Source organism: Tursiops truncatus, chromosome 18 (assembly GCF_011762595.2).
Source record: "Tursiops truncatus isolate mTurTru1 chromosome 18, mTurTru1.mat.Y, whole genome shotgun sequence".
Lineage (NCBI taxonomy): Eukaryota > Metazoa > Chordata > Mammalia > Artiodactyla > Delphinidae > Tursiops > Tursiops truncatus.
This window is the reverse complement of record NC_047051.1, coordinates 11,252,144-11,279,448: the sequence shown is the minus strand read 5'-3', so window position 1 is coordinate 11,279,448 and position 27,305 is coordinate 11,252,144. Positions and strand designations below refer to the sequence as shown.

The 27,305-nt window shown below is 36.7% G+C and overlaps 1 protein-coding gene across 7 annotated transcripts in view; it reads right to left on the bottom strand.

Moving 5' to 3' along the window:
- Positions 1–27,305, bottom strand: part of NBEA (neurobeachin) — a 623,898-nt gene that overhangs the window by 289,135 nt on the left and 307,458 nt on the right. For all 7 annotated transcript variants that reach the window (XM_033843595.2, XM_073795053.1, XM_019936759.3 and 4 more), the window contains 3 exons: positions 26,254–26,318; positions 11,022–11,130; positions 6,990–7,156 (listed from right to left, as the gene is read on the bottom strand). In XM_033843595.2, the coding sequence (XP_033699486.1) occupies positions 6,990–7,156; positions 11,022–11,130; positions 26,254–26,318 (341 nt within the window). The remainder of the gene's footprint in view (positions 1–6,989; positions 7,157–11,021; positions 11,131–26,253; positions 26,319–27,305) is intronic.

Here is a 27,305-nt window from a genome sequence, read left to right as displayed (position 1 = left end):
TGACGATCCCCTTCTCATCCCTTCAGCACTCAGCTTAAACCGACCTTCTTCAAAAGTCTTCCCTGAATCCCTAATCTAAAATAAAGATCCTCTGCTATACTCTCTCTTTCACAGTACCCTATATTTTCTTTCCTAGCATTTGCCAAAGTTTGTTATTAGCATCTTTTATTTCTATAATTGTTTGTTTAGCATCAGCCCCTTCTACTAGACTATAATTTAGTTATGTTAGGGCAGGGAACACGTCAGTTTTGCTCACCACTATGCTAGCACATATAGGAGCTGAAGAACTATCTGTTCACTAAATGAATAAAATAAATAAATTATAACTGTATATTTCAAGTTAGAGGGTGACTAAGTGGCATGGGAAACTACTTTAAAAGACTCTTTGTAAGGAGAAGAACAAAGCTGGAGGACTAATGCTACTTGACTTCAAGAACTACTATAAAGCTACAGTAACCAGGACAATGTGGTACGGGTGAAAGAACAGATACATAGGTCAATGGAACAGAACAGAGAGCCCTGAAATAGACTCCTATAAATATAGTTAACTGATCTTTGACAAAGGAGCAAAGGCAATATAACAGAGCAAAGACAGTCTTTTTAACAAATGGTTTTGGAACGACTGGACATCCACATGCAAAAAAATAAATCGAGACACAGATGTTACACCCTTCACAAAACTTAACTCAAAATGAATCACTGAGCTAAATGTAAAATGCAACTCCTAGAGATAACATAGGAGAAAATCTAGAACACTGAAGATATAATCCACGAAAGAAATAACAGATAAGCTGGACTGCATTAAAATCGAAAGCTTCTGCTCTACGAAAGACACTGTAAAGAGAATGAAGAGACAAGTCACAGTTTGGGAGAAAATATGTGCAAAAGACACATGACATAAAGCAGGGGTCCCCAACCCCCAGGCTGTGGACCAGTATTGGTCCGCGGCCTGTTAGGAACGGGGCCGCACAGCAGGAGATGAGCGGTGGGCAAGTGAGAAAGCTTCATCTGCAGCTCCCCGTCACTCGCATTACCGCCTGAACCATCCCCCCCGCCGCCCCCACCCCCGGTTCCATGGAAAAATTGTCTTTCACGACACTGGTCCCTGGTGCCACAAAGGTTGGGGACTGCTGACATAAAGGATTATTAAAGAAAACTTAAAACTCAACAATAAGAGAACAACCAATCTGGTTAAAAAATGGACCAAAGACCTTAACAGACACCTTACCAAAGAAGATATACAGATGATATAAGCATAGCAAATATATTCCACATTATGGGAAATGTAAATTAAAACAACTAGATACCACAACACACCTATGAGAATGCCCCAAATCTGGAACCCCAATACCAGCAAATGCTGGTGAGGATGTGGAACAACAGGAACTCTCATTCACTGCTGGTGGGAATGCAAAACCTTGCAGCCACCTTGAAGACAGTTTGGTGGTTTCTCATAAAATAAACATACTCTTACCATATAAGCCAGCAGTTGCGCTCCTTGGTATCTACCCAAAGGAGTTGAAAACTTACGTCCACACAGAAGCCTGCATATGGATGTTTACAGCAGCTTTGTTCGTTACTGCCAAAATGTGGAAGCAAGCAAGAAGCCTCTCCGTAGGTGAATGGATAAATAAACCGACACATCCAGACACTAGCATATTATGCAGCACTAAAAGAAATGAGCTAACAAGCCATGAAGAAGCTTGCACATGACTACATGAAGGAAACTAATCTGAAGGGGATACACACTGTATGATTCCAACTATATGACATTCTGGCAAAGGCAAAACTATGGAGACAATAAAAAGATCAGTGATTGCCAGGGATGGGGTGAGAGGAAAGATGAATACGCAGAGCAAAGAGGATTTTTAGGGCAGTGAAACTACCCTGTGTGATATTATAATGATGGATATATGTCATCAGACATTTGTCTAAATCCATAGAATATACAAAACCAAGAGTGAACCTTAAGATGGACTATGAACTTTGGGTGATTACACTCTGGGTGATTATGATTCATCCCTAACGAACCGTTCCGGTGGGAGACATTGATGGGGGGAAACTCCGCATGTGTGTGGGAGGGGGTATATGGGAAATCTCTGTACCTTTCACTCAATTTTGTTTTAATCCTAAAACTACTCTAAAAAAAATTGTCTTTTAAGAAAAGACTCTTTGTAAAGAGCTGCCGAACAGAAAAAGTGCCTAACAAGTACGAGACATCTACTACGTGCCATACGTTGTGCTAAGCATTTTGCACATAACATTTCATTTTACCATTAAAATAATCCAGTGAAGTAGGAACTGTTTATCCTGTTTTCTAGATGAGCTTGAGCTGTCATTTCATGCAGGGGTAAGTACTTTTTGTCATTTAATAAAATTATTCCATTTAAAATATAAAAGTGTCACAGACAATAGACTAAGTTGTTTTTCCATTCCATTACCAGTAGCGTCACTGTACCAAAGGATATATACCAAGCATTCATTTATTAATTTACTCAACAAACATTTATTTAGCACCTGCTGTGCATCAGGCATTCTAGGTGCTAGGGATAACACTGTGGACAGAAGAGATAAAAATCCCTTCCATTACAGAGCTTGCATTCTAGTGGTAAACAAAACAAGGCAACTGCTAAATAAGTAAAATATACGGTATGTTAGTAATAAAATTTTGAAAAAGGAAAAACAAAGCAGAGGAATGTAGTACTAAATATTTGGAGGAAGGAGTAGAATTTTAGACAGGGTGGCTACAGAAGACTTTTTTTTGAGAAAGTACATTTGAATTAAAGCTGGAACAAAGCGGGAGAGCTAGCCACATGGGTTTTTTGTAAGAAAGCATTCCAAACAGAGCAAACATACCCTGCAAACTTGAAGAACAGCAGGAAGCTACAGTGACTGACAAAAAGTACAAGGGCAGAGTAGTAGGAGAAGCAGGTCAAAGAGCTAACGGAGGCCAGATGACAGTACCTTCCCTCCCCATGGCTCGCTCCACTGCAGCCATACTGGCCTCTGACTACTTTCTGCACAGGCCAAGCACTTCCTTCTTTTGTATGCTGTTCTCTCTGCTTGAAATGCTCAGACAGCTCTTTGTTCAAATGGTTCCTCATCAGAATGGACTTCTCTGACCATTCTACATTTCTTTGTCCTTGTAGGTTTTTTCTTTCAGTGACATGGGAAGTCTCTGGAGTAGCACTGTCCAGTAGAATTTTGTGCAATGATAGAAATGTTCTGTGGTGTCTAACATGGGAACCACGAGACACATGCAGCTATTGAGTACTTGGATGTGGTTAGTGCAGCTGTGGCACTAAATTTTTAATTAAATTAATTTTTTTATTAATTAAATTTGTATAGCCACATCTGACTAGTGGTTACCTTCTTGCACAGTATAATTCTGGAGGTTCCTGAGCAGAGGAGCAAAGGGTTCTACATTTTAGTAAGAATCACCCACACTGCTATGCTGAGAATGGACTTTAGGAGGACAAGGGCAGAAGCAGGAAGACTGTTGAGAGTAATGTTGCAATAAGTCAAGTGAGAAATGATGGTGTCGTGGATCAAGGCGATACCAAAGATAATGGTGAAAAGCAGTCAAATGCTGGATTTTTTTTATGGCAGAATCAATAAGATTTGCTGAAGGGCTCAATATGGGATGTGTGAAGAGTAGTTAAGGAAAAGAGCAACAATTATGGCCTGGGCAACTGCAAAACTGGGGTTCTCCATGTCTAAGAAGGAGATGACTGCAAGAGGAACTGGTTTGGGAGAAAATCTCAGGAGCTCAGTTCTGTCATCGTTAGTGTGAGATGACAACTAGATATCCGAATGGAAGATACCAAGTAGGAAGATATACATGTCTGGAGATAAGGGAGAGAGACCTGGAGAATTTGGGAGTTACTAACATATTGGTATTTTTTTAAGCCATGAGACTAGATAAAATTGCCTAGAGAGTGAATAAGACAAAAAGGAGAAGCAGTCCAACAACTGAGCCTTATTAATTAAATACTAAGAAAGATTAGAGTTCAGTGTCCCACTTAGTAAAGGATGATAATAGACAGATTGTGTGTTTTTCAGTTAATCAGCACTGGGAGTTAATGTGCAGAAAAGGACAAAGGATACCTGTTCTTCTGAGGGGTCCTGTTGCCAGTCTTCCCGTCTATCTAATGAGCTACCATAAAGGGAAAGCTGAGCAGAGGATGCATTCGACACGTTACCACATGACTGTCACTACGGAAGTCTCTGTCCTTTAGCTGTATTTTAATTATCTGGTGAAATATTAAAACCAAACCATGTACAGCTTTATACATTTAAGGTAATATGCTATATTATACCAGCTGAATTGTTAGCAATATAATGTTATAGTCCTCACTACATATAACTGAGTAGATAAATCCAATTTGGATGACACAAAAAGAGAGACAAGGTCTATAGCTGGGGCAAAATGCTCGTGCTATTGTACTGTCTTAAGGTTAAATTCTGAGTCAACTTCGCTAGGCTATGTGCTCAGCTGTTTCATCAAATACTAGTCTAGATGTTGCTGTGAAGGTATTTTGTAGATGTGATTAACATCTATAATCAGTTGACTTTAAGTAAAGGATATTATTCTCAAGAACGTGGGTGGGGCTCATCTAATCAGTTGAAGGTCTTCAGAGAAAAGACTGAGGCTTCTTGGAGAAGAAGGATTTCTGCCCCAAGACAGAAATCCTGCCTACGCTTCCAGCCTGCCAGCCCACCCTACAGATTTCAGACTTGCCAAGTTCCATAAGCATGTGAGCCAATTCTTTAAAATAAATCTATATATATCTATACCCATATCCATATTCATATCCATAGCTATATCTTATCTATATCTATGTCTGACATATATCTTATTGGTTCTTTTCTGTTTCTCTGGAGAACACTGATAGACACACTCTGCTTCTATTTGTACAAGTTGTGTGATACTACCTAAGTTTCTTAACCTCTGAAATCTTCAATTTCTTCATTGTAATATGAAAAAAAAATTCAGTATCAACCTTAATAGAGATGTTCTGAATGTTAAACAAAATAACCCATGTAATGTTCTTAGTATGGTGCCTAGCACACAATAAATATTTAATAAATGTTAGATGTGGTGGTATTGCTATTATTATAAGAAACAAATATTGAGTGTTCACTATTTTTTTTTTTTTTTTTTTTTTTTTTTCGGTACGCGGGCCTCTCACTGCTGTGGCCTCTCCCGTTGCGGAGCACAGGCTCTGGATGCGCAGGCTCGGCGGCCATGGCTCATGGGCTCAGCTGCTCCGCGGCATGTGGGATCCTCCCGGACCGGGGCACGAACCCGTGTCCCTTGCATTGGCAAGCGGACTCTCAACCACTGCGCCACCAGGGAAGCCCCCACTACTTTTTTTAAACATCTTTATTGGAGTATAATTGCTTTACAATGGTGTGTTAGTTTCTGCTGTATCACAAAGTGAACCAGCTATACATATACATATACATATAATCCCCATATTCCCTTCCTCTTGCGTCTCCCTCCAACTCTCCCTATCCCACCCCTCTAGGTGATCACAAAGCACTGAGCTGATCTCCCTGTGCTATGCAGCAGCTTCCCACTAGCTATCTATTTTACATTTGGTAGTGTATATATGTCCATGTCACTCTCTCACTTCGTCCCAGCTTACCCTTCCCTCTCTCCATGTCCTGAAGTCCATTCTCTACGTCTGCATCTTTATTCCTGTCCTGCCCCTAGGTTCTTGAGAACCTTTTTAATTTAAGATTCCATATATATGTGTTAGCATACGGTGTTTGTTTTTCTCTTTCTGATTTACTTCACTCTGTATGACAGACTCTCGGTCCATCCACCTCACTACAAATAACTCAATTTCGTTTCTTCATCTGTCATTGGACACATAGGTTGCTTCCATGTCCTGGCTATTGTAAATAGTGCTGCAACGAACATTGTGGTACATGACTCTTTCTGAATTATGCTTTTCTCCGGGTATATGCCCAGTAATGGGATTGCTGGGTCATGGGGTAGTTCTATTTTTAGTTTTTTAAGGAGAGTGTTAACTATTTTTAAAGACATTATGTTATAATTTTACTTTAAATTCAAATAATAAAGTTTTCTTAAATCTATCTTATACTTGAGACCCCAGGACAGTCTGTCAAATAATATCCTGGCCACATTCTAGATGTTCTTCTCTAACTAACAGAATCACTTCTACCAGAATTTTTCTTAGTGTCTCGTCCACATTTACCCAATCCCTAAATTCTGCCAGACAGAGACTTAATAAAAACAGTCAATGAGATAAGATAAAATGAAGACATACAAATGAAGAACATTAGCAATGTAAATATAGTGACCTGCTTCACTACTATGTTTCTAGAAGGTACTGTGCAGAGGACAACAAAACAAAATGAAACAATTTTATGCTCACAAAACTTCAGGAAGAAAAACACTTGTAATGCAAAAACAACCAATTTTGGTTTTGTTTCTATTATAATATCATAAATACCCTAATTTGAGATGAAACCTTTCCTAAGAAAGACTCCATAGAGAAATATAGAAGAAAAAATTTTAAAAGAATGTATTACTTCTCCATAGTGAATGCTTATATTATTATTACTTGTGCATAAAAAAATTAAGAATGATATAAATTTAATAATTTGAAGAGTTGGCTCTGAAAGATTAAAAACAAGTCACTTCTTATAACTAACACCCATGTTATATATGAGAGATGGTAGTCTAAAATACTTGCCTAAACAAATTTTGTATTATGTTACACATTATTATGAATTAGAAAAAAATTTCCATTAGATTACTTTTAAAATTTTAGATTTTCTTTTAAACCATTCTCAAGAGTCATTACTAAAGATTTCAGGAGAAAAATTAAGCCATTTTTTTACACTTTAAAATCATATTTTGTAAGGAAGTTTTAAGTTTATAGGTTTTTTTTTTACTTATAACTACTACAATTAAGCTATGAGTTACTGTTTACTTCTAGTTTTTTATAACTCACCTATGAGAAACTGCTCCCCAAGCACCATGCTTATTTGTGAGAATGTTAAGGATCTTCTGTTTCAGCTGATTTGCAGTCACGTGGTCCCTATGTTTCGCAGCACTAATGAGATGGTCACACATCTTTTCTTCCTCTCTTCTATCAGCAGCGTATTGGGCACACTGCGACTACAAAGAAATACAAACAGTGCATGATAATAAACCACTACCGTATGTAAGAAAGAAATGATATTTAACCTTGAGTTATAGGGTAATAATTATCGATTCAATTTAAAAAACTCAGATAATGTAATCTTTTGAAAGTTTATTCTAAAATATACACACACACACACATATATAATCACCTTTCAAACTGGTAAAAATATGTTCTTTCTTCGTGTTTATACATAAAGTATATGTAAAGTAATTTGAATATTATTAAGTAATATAATCAAGTAATTAATGACTTTTAAGGTTCCTTCCAATTCTGAAATTCTGATTTTAACATATTCCAAAAATAAGCATTTTAAAAACAAAATGATTTATTAAAAATGTAAACCTACTTATTATTTTAACCTATACAGTATATATCTCACTTAAAATAAGAGTTATGTTCCTGATAATTATATATAGATCAAAAACTTGCCACTTAATATATAGTGTTCCATTTTGTAAATGGCAATGTGGTATAGAAGAGAAAGCAGTAGTTTAGGAATTTAGACCTGGATTTAATTTCACACTTTATGCGAATTCTGTTTTTTTCACTGTATTCAGTTTTACATTTGTAAAATGAAGGGCTAAAACAAGGTTTTCTCTACAGTGTCTCCTAGCTCTAGAATCTAATGTCAAAGTTTCTCATGATAACTACTACCTTAATCTTATCTTCCCTAATAATCAGTTGTCCTGTCAGCTATCTGTATTCAAGTTCATTGGTATTAGCAACACAGGTAATCAATCTCATTGTGTATCAAAAAGGCTCAATACAGGGCTTCCCTGGTGGCGCAGTGGTTGAGAGTCCGCCTGCCGATGCAGGGGACATGGGTTTGTGCCCCGGTCCGGGAAGATCCCACATGTCGTGGAGCGGCTGGGCCCGTGAGCCATGGCCGCTGAGCCTGTGCGTCCAGAGCCTGTGCTCCGCAACGGAAGAGGCCACAACAGTGAGAGGCCCACGTACCGCAAAAAAAAAAAAAAAAAAAAAAAGGCTCAATACAAACATGAACATGAAGATGAATATCTCTTTAACCATAAGTTTGATTTGTTTTGTATAATAATTTTTGTATAGGGTAGAGTGACTGCAGATTTTAACATTATCATGTATGTAATACAAGTCATATAACTACAAAAAAAGTTTTGTACATCTAAAAAAATACATATAATGAGTTCACATTCATCATTACAAAGTAAAAATCTTTCATGTAAGGTATCTGAACATATTCCTTTCAATTATCTATTGATACAGACTACTACCACAAGTCATCTCTTCCAGAGAAATAACCCTACAGTAACCTAAGAAGGATTAATTCATTTTCCAATTTATCTTTTTGTACAGGGAGTCACCAATTAGTACAATGATCTGCCTCCATAATGAGGTTAATATTTCATTAGCTCTTTGGAGAGTAAAATTAAATTTTCATTTTTCTTCCTTAACAATTACAGTGGTTAGCCAAAAAAAATTAACTGTGAAGTACCCATCTCAAATTAAATACATTTTTTCTCTTAATTACAGGCCTATATGAGAGATACAGAAATTCCTCAAAAAGTCCTAGTATAAAATGTTATGACTTTTACAAAATCTTTTACAATTTAAAAGTGATATAAGTTTGGTAAACCACACACGCACAAACATACACATAATCAATGCATTTACTAATACAGCTTTAACCTAAAAAGAACAAATCAAAACATCTGGGTTAAAAAACAATGCACATTCGTTAAGTAACAATGACAATACTCTCAAAATTAGGTTTACATTAGTAGTTTATTTTATGTGTACACAATCTAAAAACCCTGAGTCTTCATATCCCCTTCATAGCCTCTACACCTCCCTTAGCCATGCATCATCAACAGGAGTGATCTCATTCATCCCCGAGGGGGTAAAAACTGGTATTAGGGTTGCGTGAAAAAAACCTTACTCTTTTAATGTATAAAGCACAGATGCATATACGGTGCACAAACAGATATGCAGCATATTGATGATAATACAATAAATCAAGGTGGGGGCTGATTAGGATGACAAATATTTAAAAATTTTCCTTGTGGGGAGCAACAAAGAAAAAGGTCGAGAAACACCTCCCTTAGCTTAACATCACCTTGGTTAACTATATGTTAGAGCTTGTAACTAGTATCTAGCTGCTTGAAAATCTATTTTAAATGCTTTCACATGACAAATATTGATCTGCTTATATTCCCACAAAATATCCTGATTTTCTTAGTAGATATACGATCAACTCAAAACTGATTCTGCAGGGAATTCAGTTAATAATCTAAGCCTTATTTACTAACAGAAGTCAAAAGTTAATTGAATATTCTTATTTTGTCTAGAGTTCTGCCATATCTTATACCTAAACATATTATATTCAAAGAACTCAATCTTTTCTTGTCATCCAAATTACAGCATGATACCCAATGTTATAAATATCAGATGCTATTTACGGTTGAAGCAATACAAAACTTCATTTTGACAAACACTTAATTGTCAATGGACTTTTACCAGAGTTTAAAATGTTTGTTTGTTTTTTGCAAAATAAGGTGTAATCCCATATGACAAGTGCGTGCTGTCTCATCTGACAAATAAAGCAGAGGTTATGGGTTTTAAAGTGACAACAGCTATTTTTCTGCCTCACGTTTTTTTTTTGTTTGTTTGTTTTTTTGCGGTATGTGGGCCTCTCACTGTTGTGGCCTCTTCCGTTGCGGAGCACAGGCTGCGGACGCGCAGACTCAGCGGCCATGGCTCACGGGACCAGGCGCTTCCACGGCATGTGGGATCTTCCCGGACCGGGGCACGAACCCACGTCCCCTGCATCGACCGGCAGACTCTCAACCACTGCACCACCAGGGAAGCCCCCTGCCTCATGCTTTTTACCTAGGTAGGTCAGAGATCACTAGACCTAGGACATCAACTTGCATGGCTAAGAGAGCTGCTTTACTGAGATAAAAACCTCGTCAAAACTGAAACCGTGAGCTCTGGCTTCCAGCCACACCACACTTGTTCGCATGTCGTATTAGGAGAATAAATTGGTGGAGTTATATATTATTTTCAAGACCACTGAAGTCCAACCTAAGCCAAACACCAGGTCACCTCAATATTTCTGAAACCAATGTTATTGAATTAGGATGATACAAATAATGTCAAATAATTACTGACATGCCAGGAATATAAGAATAATGTTCTTAAAAAACTATTAGTATGTAATATATAGTGCTTGAACATCCTTTAGTTTTTGCATATGAAATAGAAATGACAGCTATTTGTTCTTTACTCAAATGACAGTTAATTGTACTTATGAGGATTTTTCAACGATTACATTTCCATATATAGATCGATACATACAGATCTACATTTATATCATATATAATGGCATTGCTTCATTTGTCACTAAAATATAATTATAAATATAAAATATGAACTAAAATAATCTTTGGCCACTCTAAATAAAGATAGATACATTATTAAATAATAAATTACTGAATGGTAAAACTGTTTCTCCATATAACCACTGTTACACCCATATCTAATGGTGTGTAAACTATGCTGAAAAATTACTAAAGGAATTGCATTATAAAACTGTATTTGCCTTTAAGAATAAGTCAGAACAACTTCAGTCCACCAACTGGTTAGGAACAGGGCAGGACGGGTCTCTTCATGTTGTAAATGAGGTAAAAAGAAATAAGTGCCCTGTATTTGACATTTACTAAAGCTTTTAAAAACTACTGAAATGACTTCAGTGAAATTTTTCTCTTAAAAAAAAAAAAAAAAAACCTTATGTAAGGTTACCATTGGTGACAACCGACTTATAACAGAAAAGCAGAATTTAACTCAATCCCCAAACCTTACCTCGAACTCTGCATGTTTATGTACATCCTCAGCTCTCTGTCTATTCAAAATAAACTCAGCTTCATTTGCAACACGAACTATATGGTCCTTCATAGCATGGCATAGCAATCTGAAAAGAAAAATACCTTTGGAATTATTATTCTTAATAGCTTTGTTTAATCCAATTTTTTCCAATAACCAAATTTCAGTATTGCAAGTATTAACTATGCATAAACTTTAGATAAAGCTAAATCATATAATTAAGAAATACGCTATTATAGTTTTACAGCAATGCCTCTTAAATATAATGTGCCTTGTGAACAAATGATTCAGTTAATTCAATTAAGTTATTTAATGCACTAAAAACCAAGGATTTTTGACACTTTTTTAAATGGCTAGAACAACAAAATTCACTGCCATGGAAGTAAATTTTCACACAAAACTGGATGACCATATGTTAGGAAATCTATAGACTGGATTCTTTCTTTAATTAATACAGACAATAGGACGGACACCTAAAATTCACTTAAATGCTCAGATTCTTAATTCTAGATGGAACTACCTTGAAATGAGCTCCAAGCAGCACTCAATTCAAGATAGTTCTCAGTAGAAATCTTTCCAAAATCCATGTGTGTTCTGACACAGATTTTGTTACTCCGCGATGAGATTTCGGTTAAATTATGACTGTCACTCTAGGACCAGCGGGAACTTCCTGGCAGTAGCACGGAAGCACCACTAAAATCTTGCATAGCAGCAGGACAGGTAGAGAGATCACTTGGAAACATGTAGCAGTATTCTCTTCAATCACATAAGAGGGACACAGGCACATTCCAATGGGAATATGGTCTAGTCTTCAGCATGAAAGTTAACAATAACATAAATTATTCAAAGACACAACGGTTAGGGGAATCTGCTAGAAACCACAATAGTTGGGGAAAAAAGGCTCAAACTCCTATGTAAATGATGTTGGAGGGCAAACAATCATATGGGTAGTCTTAAATTTAATCACTGAGGCAGCTGGAAAAATAAAAGAAGTTAAAGAAAGACTAAACTCCAAATATTAACTTTTGATGACATCATTGGTCTATATTTTATAGATAGTCTTCAAAAGAGAAAAGAGATGTGAGAGATTAGAGTATTTCATTCAATGGCTTTGTCTAGTGCATGAAGGCTGAAGAAAGCCAGGAAAAAAATCTAATATGTGCAAATTAGTGCAGATTACATTTAAATAGATTAACAGAAGACAGCTGGAAAGGAGAGACTCAGTGTCTGGCTGGTTAATAGGTACTATTCTCAGGAACAGAACAAGTGGATGGGCAAAGCCAAGAGGCATGGTGGCAGAGGAGGGGGTGGGGTGGGGGAGACTCATGCCTCAGACACACCAGAGAAATTGCATCAATTGTCCGAAAGTCTGTCCTCCTACCTCTGACCCTTATGAGTCATATAGCAACTAATATATGATGTTTTATTTCCATGCATCTTCTTATCTGACTTATTGTCATTCTGGGTGACCTCATTAGCCACATGGGAAACCGTTCACCACAGTACCTCACAATTCTCTGACCTTTTAATGGGGAACCAAAAATCCCTAAATCTAAGATTCCTTTAGAATCTTCAATTCTACCTCACTTCAGGAAATCACCTCACTGGCCATAATCAGCTTCACATCGTAAATCTTTATGCCAACAATCTACTCTCTGGTCACAATCTCCTAGCCTAAGTGCTTTCTCTCCCCTTCACTAGTCCCTCTCTGGCCCCAGGCAAAAATAAGCTCACTTCCAACTTCCACTTCTTTGATCCCTCTCTTCTCTTAGTCCTTCAACCACTGCTCAGATTTATCTCCTTCCCCCCCAAGCAAGGATCCCCCTCCAGTCCACACTTTAACCATTCTCTTTCCAGCACCTTCACTCAATTCCTGATCTGCCTGCTGTAATTGCTCAGGAAATACATAATCCTAGGTGAAGACGTGGGTCTCCCTCCTCATTCCTATATCTGGACCTCTGAGGAAACTTGAGTTGACTTTTCTAAAATAATTTTGTTAAGTGTGTATTCCTTGTCATGTGTGGTCACTGAAGTCTCTGTTTCATTATGTTAGTGTCAGCTAATGATTAGACAGAGATTTCTTTAAATGCCTGAATCCAAAAAAACTCCCAGAATTTCTCAAGCAGCCATGTGTGTGTTTGGACAGCCCTTGAACACTCAGCCAGGCAGGTTTCAACTCTACCTTTGCATTTACTTCCTGCTTCCATAGAGTCCCAGCATCAGCAAAAGATGAGAGTTTGGGGCCTTCTCAGGTCTTTCCAGAGCATGAACACAACGTTAAGCGTGTGCAGGGCTCTTTACATTTCCAGGAATATGTCAGAGCTTTTCAAAGTCCTTGTGTACATTTCACTCCCCAGCTGCTCCTCCCAAGCTTTTTGGTGTGTCTATCATTTGCCTCAGCTGTTAATCTATCACCTCAGGCAGCTGAGGTGCCTATCACCTCAGGCAGTGAGGTCCAAGATATTAGCCTATAAGTGTCTTCAACAAATGCCCTCAGGAAATCAGTTTTTTGTTTTTTTTTTTCCCACTCTGGGCTACTTCCAGGTTAGGTAAAATAAAACAAATCTTTTAAGCCATTCTTCCAGGGAGTCACCAGACAGATCAGAACAAGTAAGTGATTTAAAATTCTTTGCTAATGAGGTCTATTATGCTCCCTCTGGTACAGTGCTTATAATGTGTGCTGCATTTTTATGGCTTCCTTTGAAATGGGGAGCAAAGGTTGGGACCGGAGTGAGTTAAAATGTCACAAAATTACTCTATCGTCACACCCACCAATAATTTTTGAAAATATTTTTGTTGCATATACAATTATTGAGAATTTTTTTTTCACACGTTGAAAGTATTATGTTACTTTCTTCTAGCTTTCTTTGTTGCTGTTATTCTTTCTTTCTTTCTTTCTTTGTTTTTGGCTGCGTTGGGTCTTTGTTGCTGTGTGCAGGCTTCTCTAGTTGTGGCAAGCAGGGGCTACTCTTCACCGCAGTGGGCGGGCTTCTCATTGCTGTGGCTTCTCTTGCTGCAGAGCACAGGCTCAAGGCATGCAAGCTTCAGTAGTTGCAGCACACGGGCTCAGTAGTTGTGGCTCACGGGCTCTAGAGCGCAGGTTCAGTAGTTGTGGCACATGGGCTTAGTTACTCCGCGGTATGTGACACCCTCCCAGACCAGGGCTAGAACCCATGTCCCCTGCATTGGCAGGCAGATTCTTAACCACTGTGCCACCAGGGAAGTCCCTGTTGCTGTTATTCTAATTTTCCCTTTTGGTAGATGATCAGTTCTTTCTTTCTGGGTGTTTTTGTCTCTTTATTTTGGGCATTGTCCAGTTTCAGTACCATGTATCTAGTATGGGTTTCTTTTTATTTAGCCTACTTGAGGTCCATTGTGACTTCTGTGTCACTGTATTCTTATTTTCAATCAGTTCTTAAAAATTCACAACAATCATCTTTTAAAATATTTCCTCTCCCCTACTCTGTATTTTTTTCCTTTTTCAATTCTGATGATTTGTAAACTAAACTTTCTTAGTTTACCTCCATATCTCTTAACATCACTTCATTTTTCATTTCTTTCTCTTTCTGCATTCTGGGAAAAATTTCAAAATGTATGTTCCAAGTCACTGGTTCCCTTTATCTTTGTCTAATCTGAAGAATCATTAATACATGGAGTTTTTTCCAAATTGTATTTTTAAATTCTATATTTTTTGATTTTTCAAATCTTCCTCTTCATTTTGATGGTCTCTTCTTATTCATTCAATTTTGTGCTATTTTATTTCCTGTATTTCACAATTCTAATCTTGGTAGTCCCTGGGGGTCTAAATTTTTTGTTTTCTTCCTTGTTGATTCTCATACACAGTGGCTTTCATTCTCATATATTTAGTACTCTTTGACTGTTACCTCATTTCTGGTCTTAATCAGGAGTCCAACAGACCTAACTTGGATAAGCATTTGCTTTTATTTCTTTTGGTACCAAGGAGAGCCCACTAGAACCACGTCAGCCTCTCTTAAGGATCTTGGCTTAGCATGAAAGTTTCAGGCAAGGTTCTATACTTAATTCCTGGCTAAAGATTTAAAATCCTAACAGCACTGCTGTTTTAGGCATATGTCCCCAGGACATTCCTACTCCTTGAGACACCAATTTATAGGGGGGAGATGTGGCCCTGGAGAAGCCTAAACCATGCCTAAACCATTTATAAGATGCATGTTGCCTCAAAGAGTATATCCTAAGTAGGATGTGAATGTTCTGTAGCAGAAGATAACCTCAGATCACTGAGTTACCCATACAGCTTTATTCACTTTTCAATCTGCTGAAATGTGACTTTAAGATCATCCTACACTAAATTAATCACCAGTCTTGTCAATTTTACCTCCATAATATATTTTAATCTGTTTGTTCATTACTTTAACATTGTTTTAATTCAAGCCTTAATCATCTCTCATCCAATTACAATAGCCTCCTAATTTCTCTGCCTCCCTCAAATCTTCCATCCTTCTGATACATTTTTCGCTTTGCCATTACTGTTATTTACACTTAAATTTCTTCAATGGCTACTTTTTTGCACAGGCTCTGGACGCGCAGGCTCAGCGGCCATGACTCACAGGCCTAGCTGCTCCGCGGCATGTGGGATCTTCCCGGACCGGGGCATGAACCCGTGTCCCCTGCACCAGCAGGCGGACTCTCAACCACTGTGCCATCAGGGAAGCCCTCAATGGCTACTTTTAATAGACAGGATAATAGCCAAACATTATATATAGATATCAGTCTACTTCTGTAACCTTATCTACTGCCTTTTTAGCATACTTTTTCTATGTTCTAGAAAAACCTTCCTAGTTCTTTTAATGGCTCATGCTATTTCAGGATTTCTGTATGTGCCATTTCTTCTTCTTGTAATTCTTGTCATTCCCTCCTCTCAATACAAGTAAGAGATCTCCCAATTTCTCAAATGTTCTGGGCGTTATAATATTTATCCCACTGTCTTATGGATTTTTCCCCCTCTCTTTTCCTTTTAATAAGGTTATCTCTCTTAGAATGTGAAGTTCGTTAAATGAGGTACAATCACTATTCATCTCTGTTTCCAACATGATCTGCATGTACATGTCATGAAATATGGACTCACCAATAACACATGACTAAATGGAAAGATGACTGAATGAATACATGAGCAGGTTATGTGGGAAGGGCGGGCAAAGAAGAAACAGAACTTTAATGATTAAGACAGTTTAACACTATAAAATTCTATGATACATTTAGCACATAAAAAAGAGGTAAATAAAAATCAGATAACTTGGGAATTACGGAACATTTTCTTCCTCAGAGTATCTGTACAAGATAGGAAGTAAATGAAGTGGTCTTTATCTTCTACTGTAAGTTTATTTTTCAAAGGAAATAGAAAAAGAAAACAATTTGTTCAATTATATTCATTCCTGTCCTAAAACAGAGTTGTCATGGATACAGGAAAGAAGTCAGGAGACAAAACAAAGCATTTTCTTCCAAATGGGACAGATATCATTGCAGCAAGTTCTGATTTTCTAGGAAGTTTCTAATTTTATGCAGTTTGTTATAATTTAAATTGCTTGTCATTGACCTGAAACCCTGAGATCCTGAATTTTAAATATAAATAATTCCTGTAATTTGACTGAAAGAAAAAAAATGTCAATAGGAAAGGCAATATGAGAGGTCAGACAAATTAGTCTTTCATCATCTCTAGATGAGCGAGGGGACAGAAGGCAGAACTAGTTTATATTTAAGTTCTGCCTTTTATTAGTGTTATAAACTTGGACAAATAAATTTTCCTTGTGTCTGAGTTTTAGTTTTCTGATTAGAAAATGGGTGTGCACTGTCTCAGATATCCTATAAACTGGAAGAAACAGTGCATGCCCAAGCTGTAAGATTACAGCTTAAATTTTAGATCCTGATTTATTTAGTCAAGAAAACAGACCCTGATTGGAAGTAAAGTGGCCACACAGTGTAGGAGCAGATGTAACACCTCAGTGTCACTTCCTCTGGCCCCAAAACCTTAAAAGAATTAGGCATAGAGTTTCTAGTGACACTGCAAGGAAGAGTCTGGCTGTATCAGCAATTTTCAATTTCTTCCTGTGCTAGAGTTGTTTAATAGACTATTAAAAAATCTGGAAACATTTATAATTTTTTTTAATATAAATAATATAGAGCTCAGAAAAAGAGTAATATATAGAGCTCAAAGAGAGATTATAACTTTTAACATAGAATTATGCCCATATTTGCTTTATTAGATAATAAAGAACATAAAGGTATTTTCTGTTGTTTTAAATCTTAATTTTCACAAAAAAAGCTAGGGTTGATTTATTTTTTTTTTCTTTTATTGATCCCACGCAGTGTGCCTATACTTGTTTTGGTTCTGTCTCCTAAAAGAAGCCTTCCCCAATCATCACTGTCCACTGAAATAGGTCCTTCTTCTTAAAGTCAATGCAATTTTTATATCAATTTTTTGCACTTAGTTATACACTGTCTATGACACTTAGAACTGTTTAATTTTTTGTGCATGTAAAACCTAACTTCTCAATTACAAATTACTTTGAGATGAAGACCAGATGTAAAATGTATTTGTATCACTGCTAAAACTATATAATGAGTATTCTATAAGTATTCAGTTTTGTTTTGTTTTTCTGTATGTATTATAATTATTTACATAGGTGTTAAGAACTTCAGGAATACCTGTACAGGTATTACACTACTTTTGGTAATTAGAAAATAACAACTTTTTCTTAATCCTTGTCCACCTCGGACTGTGACTCTTCATAACAGCCATGTTATAAAATAAGTATTCTGTTTTTTCACATGTTGGTCTGTACACAGCAACTGAGAGAGATAAATTGTCTGTGTGTTCTCATTTTACGAACATGGAAACTAATCCGCCTATAATCAATACTTCAATTCCCTGGGCACCCTGGGAAGAGCTCCTAGACTAAAACTAATGGCTCAGGCCATGACCGTACTCTGGCTTGCTCATTCTATTCTTTTACCTCTCACCTTTAGTGTATCCTTGGACTGACCACACACACTATATCTCCATGGCAGCATTGACTCTCCTGTAACCAGGTAGTTCACTTCTCCCTGTGTCTGTTCTTTAAACAACATACCAGCCACAAATGCAAAGGCCAACTCTAGTCTCCTCTGTTACCAGGTGATCCTGTGTGTCAGAATGGGCACAGAAACTAAATCGAAGTTTTCTAATAAAGACGTATCATTTGAAGCTAGGCTGGCATTTGCTTGCAATATGTAAGCTAAGGACAACAACAAACACAAAACTTTATGTCTCTAAGAAATAAGAAACAGGAAGAAATATGGCACAGAAATGATTATGCCAAAAACAGGGTACCTATCCCTTTTTTCTTTTTTTTAATACAAAGAACTATTAGTGTTTTATGAAATATTATTTAACTCTCACCAAAGCTAAAATAATAGTGCCTGGAAGGAAAGTATATTTAAAGTTGTTCTCAGAAGGAAAAAAAATCTCAATATATATACATATGCAGATATATCTTAAACATGGTTAAAAATGCAATTCAAATAAAATATGTGATTACTAATTTTGAAATACTTTTACTTGAAATCTAGCCATTATTAAATGGGATTTGTTTATCTTAGTTTCAGGTAAATATATTATTTATCACCAATGTCTAAAGTTAAGTCTATAAATTAGCAATACTGTTTAAGATCTATACAATTAATTTTGTAAATGCACAGATTTTTTTTTACCTCGTTTGCAAACCTCAATATGTTTAATAACTTACTACATGTGCAAAATGAATAACATAGTAGTACGAAAAAAGAATAAATTAGGTACTACATGAAAAAATATAGAGGAACTTCTGTTTTCCAGGAGTTTCCAGGGTTTCTTGGTTCAACTTTAAATCAGATTCTCAACTCTAAGAAAAAAGTTTCTTATAGTGTTAGAAGGTGCTGTTTTTTTTTTTTTCAAACACAGTTTTTGCCAAATCAAGGACATGAAACAAACTCAAGCAAACCAAAGCTTATTGGTTTAATTATTGAATAGCATTTGTTAAATTAACGAGGATATTCAAATTTGGGCCATATAATCACTAAATAATTAAACTTGAATACGATGTGCTTCTCTTCTTCAAAACGTTAAGAAATGCAAGGTTATACATTTTTCCTTATTTTAAAGAACAAAACAAAAAATTGGAATCTTGTGAATCATAGGTCAAATTCATTGCTAAACAAGAATACATTCCAGCTTGTTATGAATATTCATTAATTCTATCCTATAGGCTTCCAAAAGAGTGATAGAGGTTTATTTTAGGCAAATGATTAATTTATTTCAAAAGATCACTCAAGTTCTATAATTTGAAAGTCTTTCTTATTTGCTTTATAGTTCAATTCATATTTTAATAATTTAAAATCCAATTATTATTGCCAAGATATTATAGGCAATTTTACATCCCATTAACCTTGCTTTGTTTTAATTATAAAGATCCTTTGTTAGATTCCTTTAAATGATCCAGTTTATAATTGCAGCCTGTCCTAGGGAGTACTTTAATTCAGCTGCACATTCATCAACTGTTTTTGTCGTTAATTGTAGACAACTGCACAATTGCTTTCTCCAGCTATGATTGATGAATTATATTCACGAATGTAGCTGTTAAGTAGGATAAACATTTATAACAATTTCCACTTAAAGATTTTTATCTTCATTCCCACAAGGAAAATTAAAGACATACTCTAACAACCAAGAGAAAATATTTTGTATGTTTCATTTTACACTACTAGAAAAAGTTAAGAAACATGTTGTATGTCCATGCAAATGGGATAAAAGTGTACGTAAAGAATCTAATTTGTGCCTAGTATAGAGTCGGCATCAACAAATAGAAGCCAGATAAACTGAGGAATGTGTCTTTACTGTAACTACATCAGAACTATCTCAATATGATTTTTTTTAAATCTGGAACTCCCAGTTCAAATTTATGAAAGAGAAAGGTCTAAATTGAAAGGAAATGGACCAAACTAAAGATAGGAGTCGGCAAAATTCTGAATATATACTGTACGTAGTAACAAAAACTAACAAAATAACCTTCCTTTTTTTTGCGGTACGCGGGCCCCTCACTGTTGTGGCCTCTCCCGTTGCGGAGCACAGGCTCCGGACACGCATGCTCAGCGGCCATGGCTCACGGGCCCAGCCGCTCCGTGGCATGTGGGATCTTCCCGGACTGGGGCACGAACCCGTGTCCCGTGCATTGGGGCACGAACCCGTGTCCCGTGCATTGGCAGGCGGACTCTCAACCACTGCGCCACCAGGGAAGCCCAAAATAACCTTCCATTTTTAAAGTGTCTATATTACTGTAGTTGTAATAAATGTCATATATTACATCCAACCTTCAGAGAAACTAGGTAAGATGTGAAACAATGTCAGAGGGAGATTATGTTACATGCCTAGAATCTAATAGTTTATCATTAGGAGAACTGGTATTTAAACTTGTTACAAATAATACACACATGCTCCACATTATAATAGGCACTGTGGAAATAGCCATAAAAAATACACCACAAATAAACAGGCACTAACACTATGGTATGGTAAGTATAAAACAGGGGAAAATGGAAGGTGGTTTGAGAACATGGGAAGGCACCTAATCCGGATTAGGGATGTGGAGGGGTTGGTGCTCAGAGAAGAGATTATTTTCACTAAAGTTAGAGAAGTGAATGTCTTAAAGCAATGCCCATCGTCTTTGTCCTGTGGACTACTGGGGAAAACACTACAGTAGCAAAGACAGCATCCTCCATCCGGTCCCCCAAACACTGGCAAGTCTCCTGTGTTTCCTTAGTCGTTTCACTCCCCAGTTTCTCTACACTGGCTATTTTCAATATTTTCTACTCTTCTCAAGTATAACACTTACCTCCCCAAATTTCCTTCATTCTCAGAAAATGGCCCTAACTGCCACTTTATAGAGAAAATAGAAGGCATTATTACAAAAACTCTCTGAATCCTGCCACCAATTTAATTGCCTGCATCCTTTCTCAATACTCATCCACAGAAGGCTAACCCCTGTCCCTCTGCCTCACCCCTCTCAGAGACTGTACTCTTTTAATTGAGTAGAAACTTTTCTTCTTTCTTTCCCACCGTATTGGCTTCTTTCCATCAGCATTTTAAAGTACTCAAATCCTTCCTTCTACTCCCCTCCTCCCCCTCAAATTAAAACCCTATCCACCACCAGCAACCACCCTTTCCCCTTCTTGGCCAACCTTCTTATAGTTGTAAGTACTTACTGTCTATACTCACCTCCCGCTCACTTCTCACCTGAAAACATCCGAGCTACTCTCCCTACTTCCCTCAGTTATCTGCTCCCATCCTCTATCTGCCTTTTGGCACATTTATTACATCAGTAATTACTTAACCTAACACTGTTGTTCCCACTGGACTGAAAGCTCTATTAGAGCAGTGCCTGGGTCTATACCCAGCATCTTTAGCACGTAGGTATTCATTCACCAGTATAAATTTGAATGAAATCAACATGTCCCTCTTGTCACTGACTCCAGTGGTGCCTTTAATCCTGACTTACAAATCCTCTTGTTGACTATTCATTCCTTCTCAAACATTCTACTCAACATTCTTTTCTTCATTCCTTCAACAAATATCTGTGATTGCAAAATAGGTACTAGGCATTATTATTCCAGAAACCAGGGATATATCAGCAAATAAGACAGAGAATAAGACACGAGTTCTGAAGGGAAGTACATTTTAGCGAGAAGACATGTAAACCAAGAAAAGATTTTGAGACAATGTTACTGAATGTTAAAGTAGAGTCATGTAATGGAAGTCTGAAAACACAATAAGATGGTCAGGGGAGCCTCTCTGACAGTGTGACATTTAAGCTGATTCCTCAGTGATGGGAAGAGCCAATCACGTGAAGATGTGGGGAAAGAGGATTCCCAGCAGAAATAGCAGCGAGAGTCTGGCCGCTTGTTTCCACTCACTCCACACACTCTCCCTGAGCATCACACCTGTATCCTTACCCCCCATTTACCTCGCGCAAAAACTGAGAACTCTTGAATTTAAATCTCCATATTAGCTGTCTCTTTGGAGCTGGACATCCAAATTCTAAGATGTCAATTTAACATTTCCACTTGGAACTTTCATAGGTGCTACAAATTCAGTGTAACCGAAAGTAAAAATATCTCTCACCAAATTCATGCCCTTCCTTCTGTATTGTTCTAAGTAAACTATGCTTGCACTATAAATCATCCAGCTATTAAAGCCAGAAATCAAAGTACCTTCTTTCTCCTCTTACCATCCAATCTATCAGCAATTCTACAGATTTAATTTCCAAAAGATACTTCAAATTTGTACACTTCTTCCATCCTCATAGCCACTATTGGTTGCTCTACGACACCATTCTCTTCAAAAGGATTCTGAAACTTCAGATCGGTATCTCGCTTCCAGTCTGCAGCCCCAGATATCCATTTGTCACTCGGCAGGTTATGCTAAACCTCTTCAACTACAGCCCTGTACCCTTAGCACAGCTTACAAACCCCTCCATGGCATGACCCTTGCCATGAAGGGATGGCCCTTGCCTGCCTCTATGTGGCTGGCACACAACATGCACTGAAATAGCTGTTGGCTGAGTGAAAAGAGCTCTCCAGCAACATGTCTTGCTATCTCTTCCCTCCAGGCTTTTGCACTACACTATTCCCTCAGCCCAGAATTTTTTCTTCTATTTTTCATTTTCTTTCACCTAGCTATGTCCTAATCATCTCTCAGTTCTCAACTAAGATGACATTCTGTTTAGATATACTTTTTTGTGGTGAGGGGACCTCCTCCTTTCATTCTTTTTATAGGCGATTTTTAAGAGCAGTTTTAGGTTCACAGCAAACATGAACAGAAGATACAGAGATGACCCAGATACCCAGATGAATATTTAGAGCTAGCCCTCCCCCAACCCATCCTCTTTCCCATATCACCATCCACCATCAGAGTGGTTACATTTGATACAAATGATGAACCTACATTAATACATAGCATTATCGCCCAAAGTCCATAGTTTACACTAGGATTCACTCTTCGTGTTGAACATTATAAGGATTTGGACAAATGTAAAGTGACAGGTATCCACTATTACAGTATCATACAGAGTAGATTCATTGCCATAAAAATCCTCTCTGCTCTGCTTATTCATCCCTCCCTCCCCCTAATCCCTGGCAACCACGGATCTTTTTCCTGTGTCCATAGTTTTGCCTTTTCCATAATGTCATATAGTTAGAATCATACAGTAGCCTTTTCATATTGGATTCTTTCATCTCATAATACACAATTAAAGTTCCTCCATGTCTTTTCATGGCTTCATAGCTCATTTCTTTTTAGTACTAATTAGTAAATATTCCATTGTCTGGGTGCATCATATAAATAAGTGGGTATTTATTTATCCATTCACCTACTAAAGCGCATCCTGGTTGTTTGCAAGTTTTGAAAATTATGAATAAAATGATTATAAACACCCATGTACAGGTTTCTGTGTGGACATAAGTTTCTAACTCCTTTGGGTAGATACCGAGGAGCACGACTACTGTATTCCATGGTAAGAATATGTTTAGCTTTATAAAAACGCCAACCTGTCCTCCAAAGTGGCTGCACCGCCCGGCGTTCCCACCAGCAGCGAGTGAGCGCTCCTGTGGCTCCACCTCTTCACCGGCATTTGCTGGAGTCTGCGTTCTGGATTTCGGCCATTCTAATACGTATGTAGTGGTATCTCCTTGTTTTAATTTACATTTTCCTGATGACATATGCTTTGGAACATCTTTTCCTATGCTTATTTTCCATCTGTATACTTTTTTTGGATAGGAGTTTGTTAAGGTCTTTGGCTCATTTTCTAACCAGGTTGTTTGTTTTTTTATCGCTAAGTTTTAAGACTTCTTTGTATATTTTAGACAACAGTCCTTTATGAGATGTGCCTTTTGCAAATATTTTCTCCAGTCTGTGGCTGTCTTCTCATTCTCTTGATATTGTCTTTTGTAGAGCAGAAGTTTTTCACTTTAATGAAGTCCAGCTCATCAATTCTTTCTTTCATGGATCATGCCTTTGGTATTATAACTAAAAAGTCATCTAGATTTTCTCCTTTGTTATCTTCTATGAGTTTCATAGTTTTTCAGTTTACATTTAGGTTTGTGATCCACACTGAGTTAAGTTTTGTGAAGAGTGTAAGGTCTGTGTCTGGATTTATTTTTGTGCACGTGGATGTCCAGTTGTTCCAGCACCATTTGTTGGAAAGATTATTTTTGTTTCACGGTACTGGTTTTGCTTGGATACACTTTTTGAAAACCCTGATAACCCCACCAACTGGAGAATGCACCCCTCCAGACTAGGTTAAGTGCTCTGCCTTATGCTTGCATTAGTACCTGTAACAACCCTATCACAGCACCCTTGTGTTATTGTATGTGCTCGTCTAATGCTTGCCTTTCCTCCAAAATTTAGCACCATGTTTGTCTCATTCACTTCTCTATTCCCAGTGCCTATAATGTGTTTGGTATATAGTAGGTGCTGAATAGACATGTGCTGTATTAATGTATACATGAGATGTTCTTGTATATTTAGAGCTAGCCATAATGTTTCAATATTTGTTCCAAAATCATCTTTATTGGAGGAACTATTAGTATAAAAAATGGAAACACAAATCTAGAATGGCACAAAGAACATTATGAGTATTTTGAGGTTTTCATGGATTAAAAATTTTTAAATATTGTAACTACTTTCTTAATTCCAACTCCTTTCCTAAAATCAAACAAAATAAACTCCAAACACTACCAGTGAACAACAAAACAGTTTCAAAAGCTAAAAACCTCTATTAGCAAAATTTTCACTCTCCTCCTTCTCTGAGACAATAACCATAATCTTAATCTTAAATGTTGGAGCTTCAATTTGTTAAGTCTTCAGAGTTACTGATAACAGCATAATTTTTGTTTTTACTTCACAGTGGAAACAAATTAGCAAAACTAGGGTGTATGTGAAGTGAGAGATTTCTATAACTGATATGACAATGAGCCGCCCGGGCAAAAGTTTTTTTTTTCTATTTTTTCATTGCCTGAAGATGGATAATAATTGTTATCAATTCTTTTCACCATAAAGTTTTATAAGAAGTAGAGTGTATTATTATGTTTAAAATTATTATTTATGCTATAAAAGAAAACTAATATTTTCCTGCATCTTTTGCTTGGCAGTGAATGAAAAATTTATTTTAATATTTAGAGTTGTAGTATTATGACTAAAAGTAATTCAATCATAAAATATCTAAGTGAGAAATACACAATAAGATGAATTGTTATAAAAACAAAGGCTATTTCTAAGAATATAATACACTGATGAACAAAAATACTAAATTGCATTTAATTTTTTTCAAAATGGGTTTTTATAGCATATACAAACTAAGTTTCAAAGAGTAGCTCATGAAATATTCTTTCATGACACCTCCCTTGATAAAGATCAATTTTACATACAGTAACATTATTACCTTATCAATTTAATTAAATCTGGTTTCAAATAAGAAATAGATTACCCCAAATCTTCAGTCATTATTTTCCAAAGAACGCACTATATCATAGAAGAAACTCAAGTTGTAAAGGACGCAGGTCTTCAGCTGATAGAAGCTGAACATGTCAAAATGGTGACAGTTATATCTGTCTTAGTGTATCCATTGCCAATAAAGTATTGGAAAAATCATAGTGAAAAATCTTACCACAGCATCATTTTAACAATGGTATAAACAGATTCCTAACCAGACCTTTATAGTTCCTATATTAAACTTCTCTCACATTTTTAGCTGGATACTAGATAGCATGACATGGTCGAATAAAACTATTTCACATGAACTGAGATGGGCTGAGTGAGGGAGTAAACACTGAACACGGCTCTGAAAACAGATGGAGTGGCAGATGGGACTGCAGATTGGGTTCACTTGATCTATGTAAAACAACTTTACTACTTGGTAAGACGTGGCTCAGATCTCACAAAAACCTTATAAAGTTTGTCCCTTTATTTCATACCTGCTTCCCCTCCGCCAAATAAAAATGTCTAACATTTTAAACTTTGCTCTTTTAAAGTATAAGTACCTGTGTGATGAATCATTTAACTAAAATATATTTTCTTACACATTTTTGGAACAGATGGTAGGCAAGAGCAGTCACCCAGTGGAATAAAATGTACACTGACTAGTTGTCTAAAATTTGTAAAATTAATTACCTTCCTTCATTGATGAGTTCAATAAATGCAAGTCCTGCATTCTTCTGAATAGAATTTTGCCATTCCTAAAAGGAGAAAGCAAACCAACTGTAAGAAAAATGAGCATGTAAACAAAAGTAACATCTGGTTTACGGATCATGTTGATCCTAATAACTTCCACGTGATATTACTTCTAAATCTTTCTAAAAGATTTTTAACAAATGTTATTTTGCAAGAAATCAAAACTTTAAAAGCAGTCCTGTATTACTTAGTTAAAAAGGTGCTTTTGAATTCCCAGTGATGCCGACTAAGATAGAGAGTGAGATCACAGGGACAAAACTCACTGTGACTGTAAAATATTGCTTGTTTTACACTCTTCCTACGGCATATTTAGAATATGCTTTAGATAACTTTTTGGTTATTATTCTAGTGATTTCAATGTTTTTGGTCTTTTTAATATAGCTGGCAAATTGAATTTTTTGGATTAAAAATTATATCCCTTTCAATGGTACTATAAATAATACTTGCCTAACATATTTTTATTAAAAATCCTTATTGGTCAGTCATGCCACTCATCTATAGACTTTTCCTCCATGATTTTCCACTAATTAAGTGCTGGCCACAAATTCAGCTTGAGGAAACACAGTCTCCATGTCAACCCTTCACTCTGTTCCTGATCACTTTCCCTTTTAAAGCTTTGCACACATGCTGGGAATAAATGTGGTCCCCAAAAGTAGGTACTTAGGATGTAAACATTCTCTGTCCTAAGTAAATTTGTGAAGAATTAGAAGAACAAATCATGAATCTATATTTCCCCAGGAGAGAGAATCAACAACTTGGAAAAAGGGACATGATAGTCTGGGGACAGTAATGATCTAATAAAAGCCTAAATGACTCTGTTTTTAGCAAAGCCATTGTGTTTTAGCTGCCATAACTTTTATCCAAATGACAAGATCTTTGTTGCATTTTACTGAACTTATTAAAGCTTGCAAATCATTTTTGTCAAAAACAATTGTTGGCAACACTTTTTCCCACATTTTAACAAAATGACTTACTACTCTCCTCATATATTT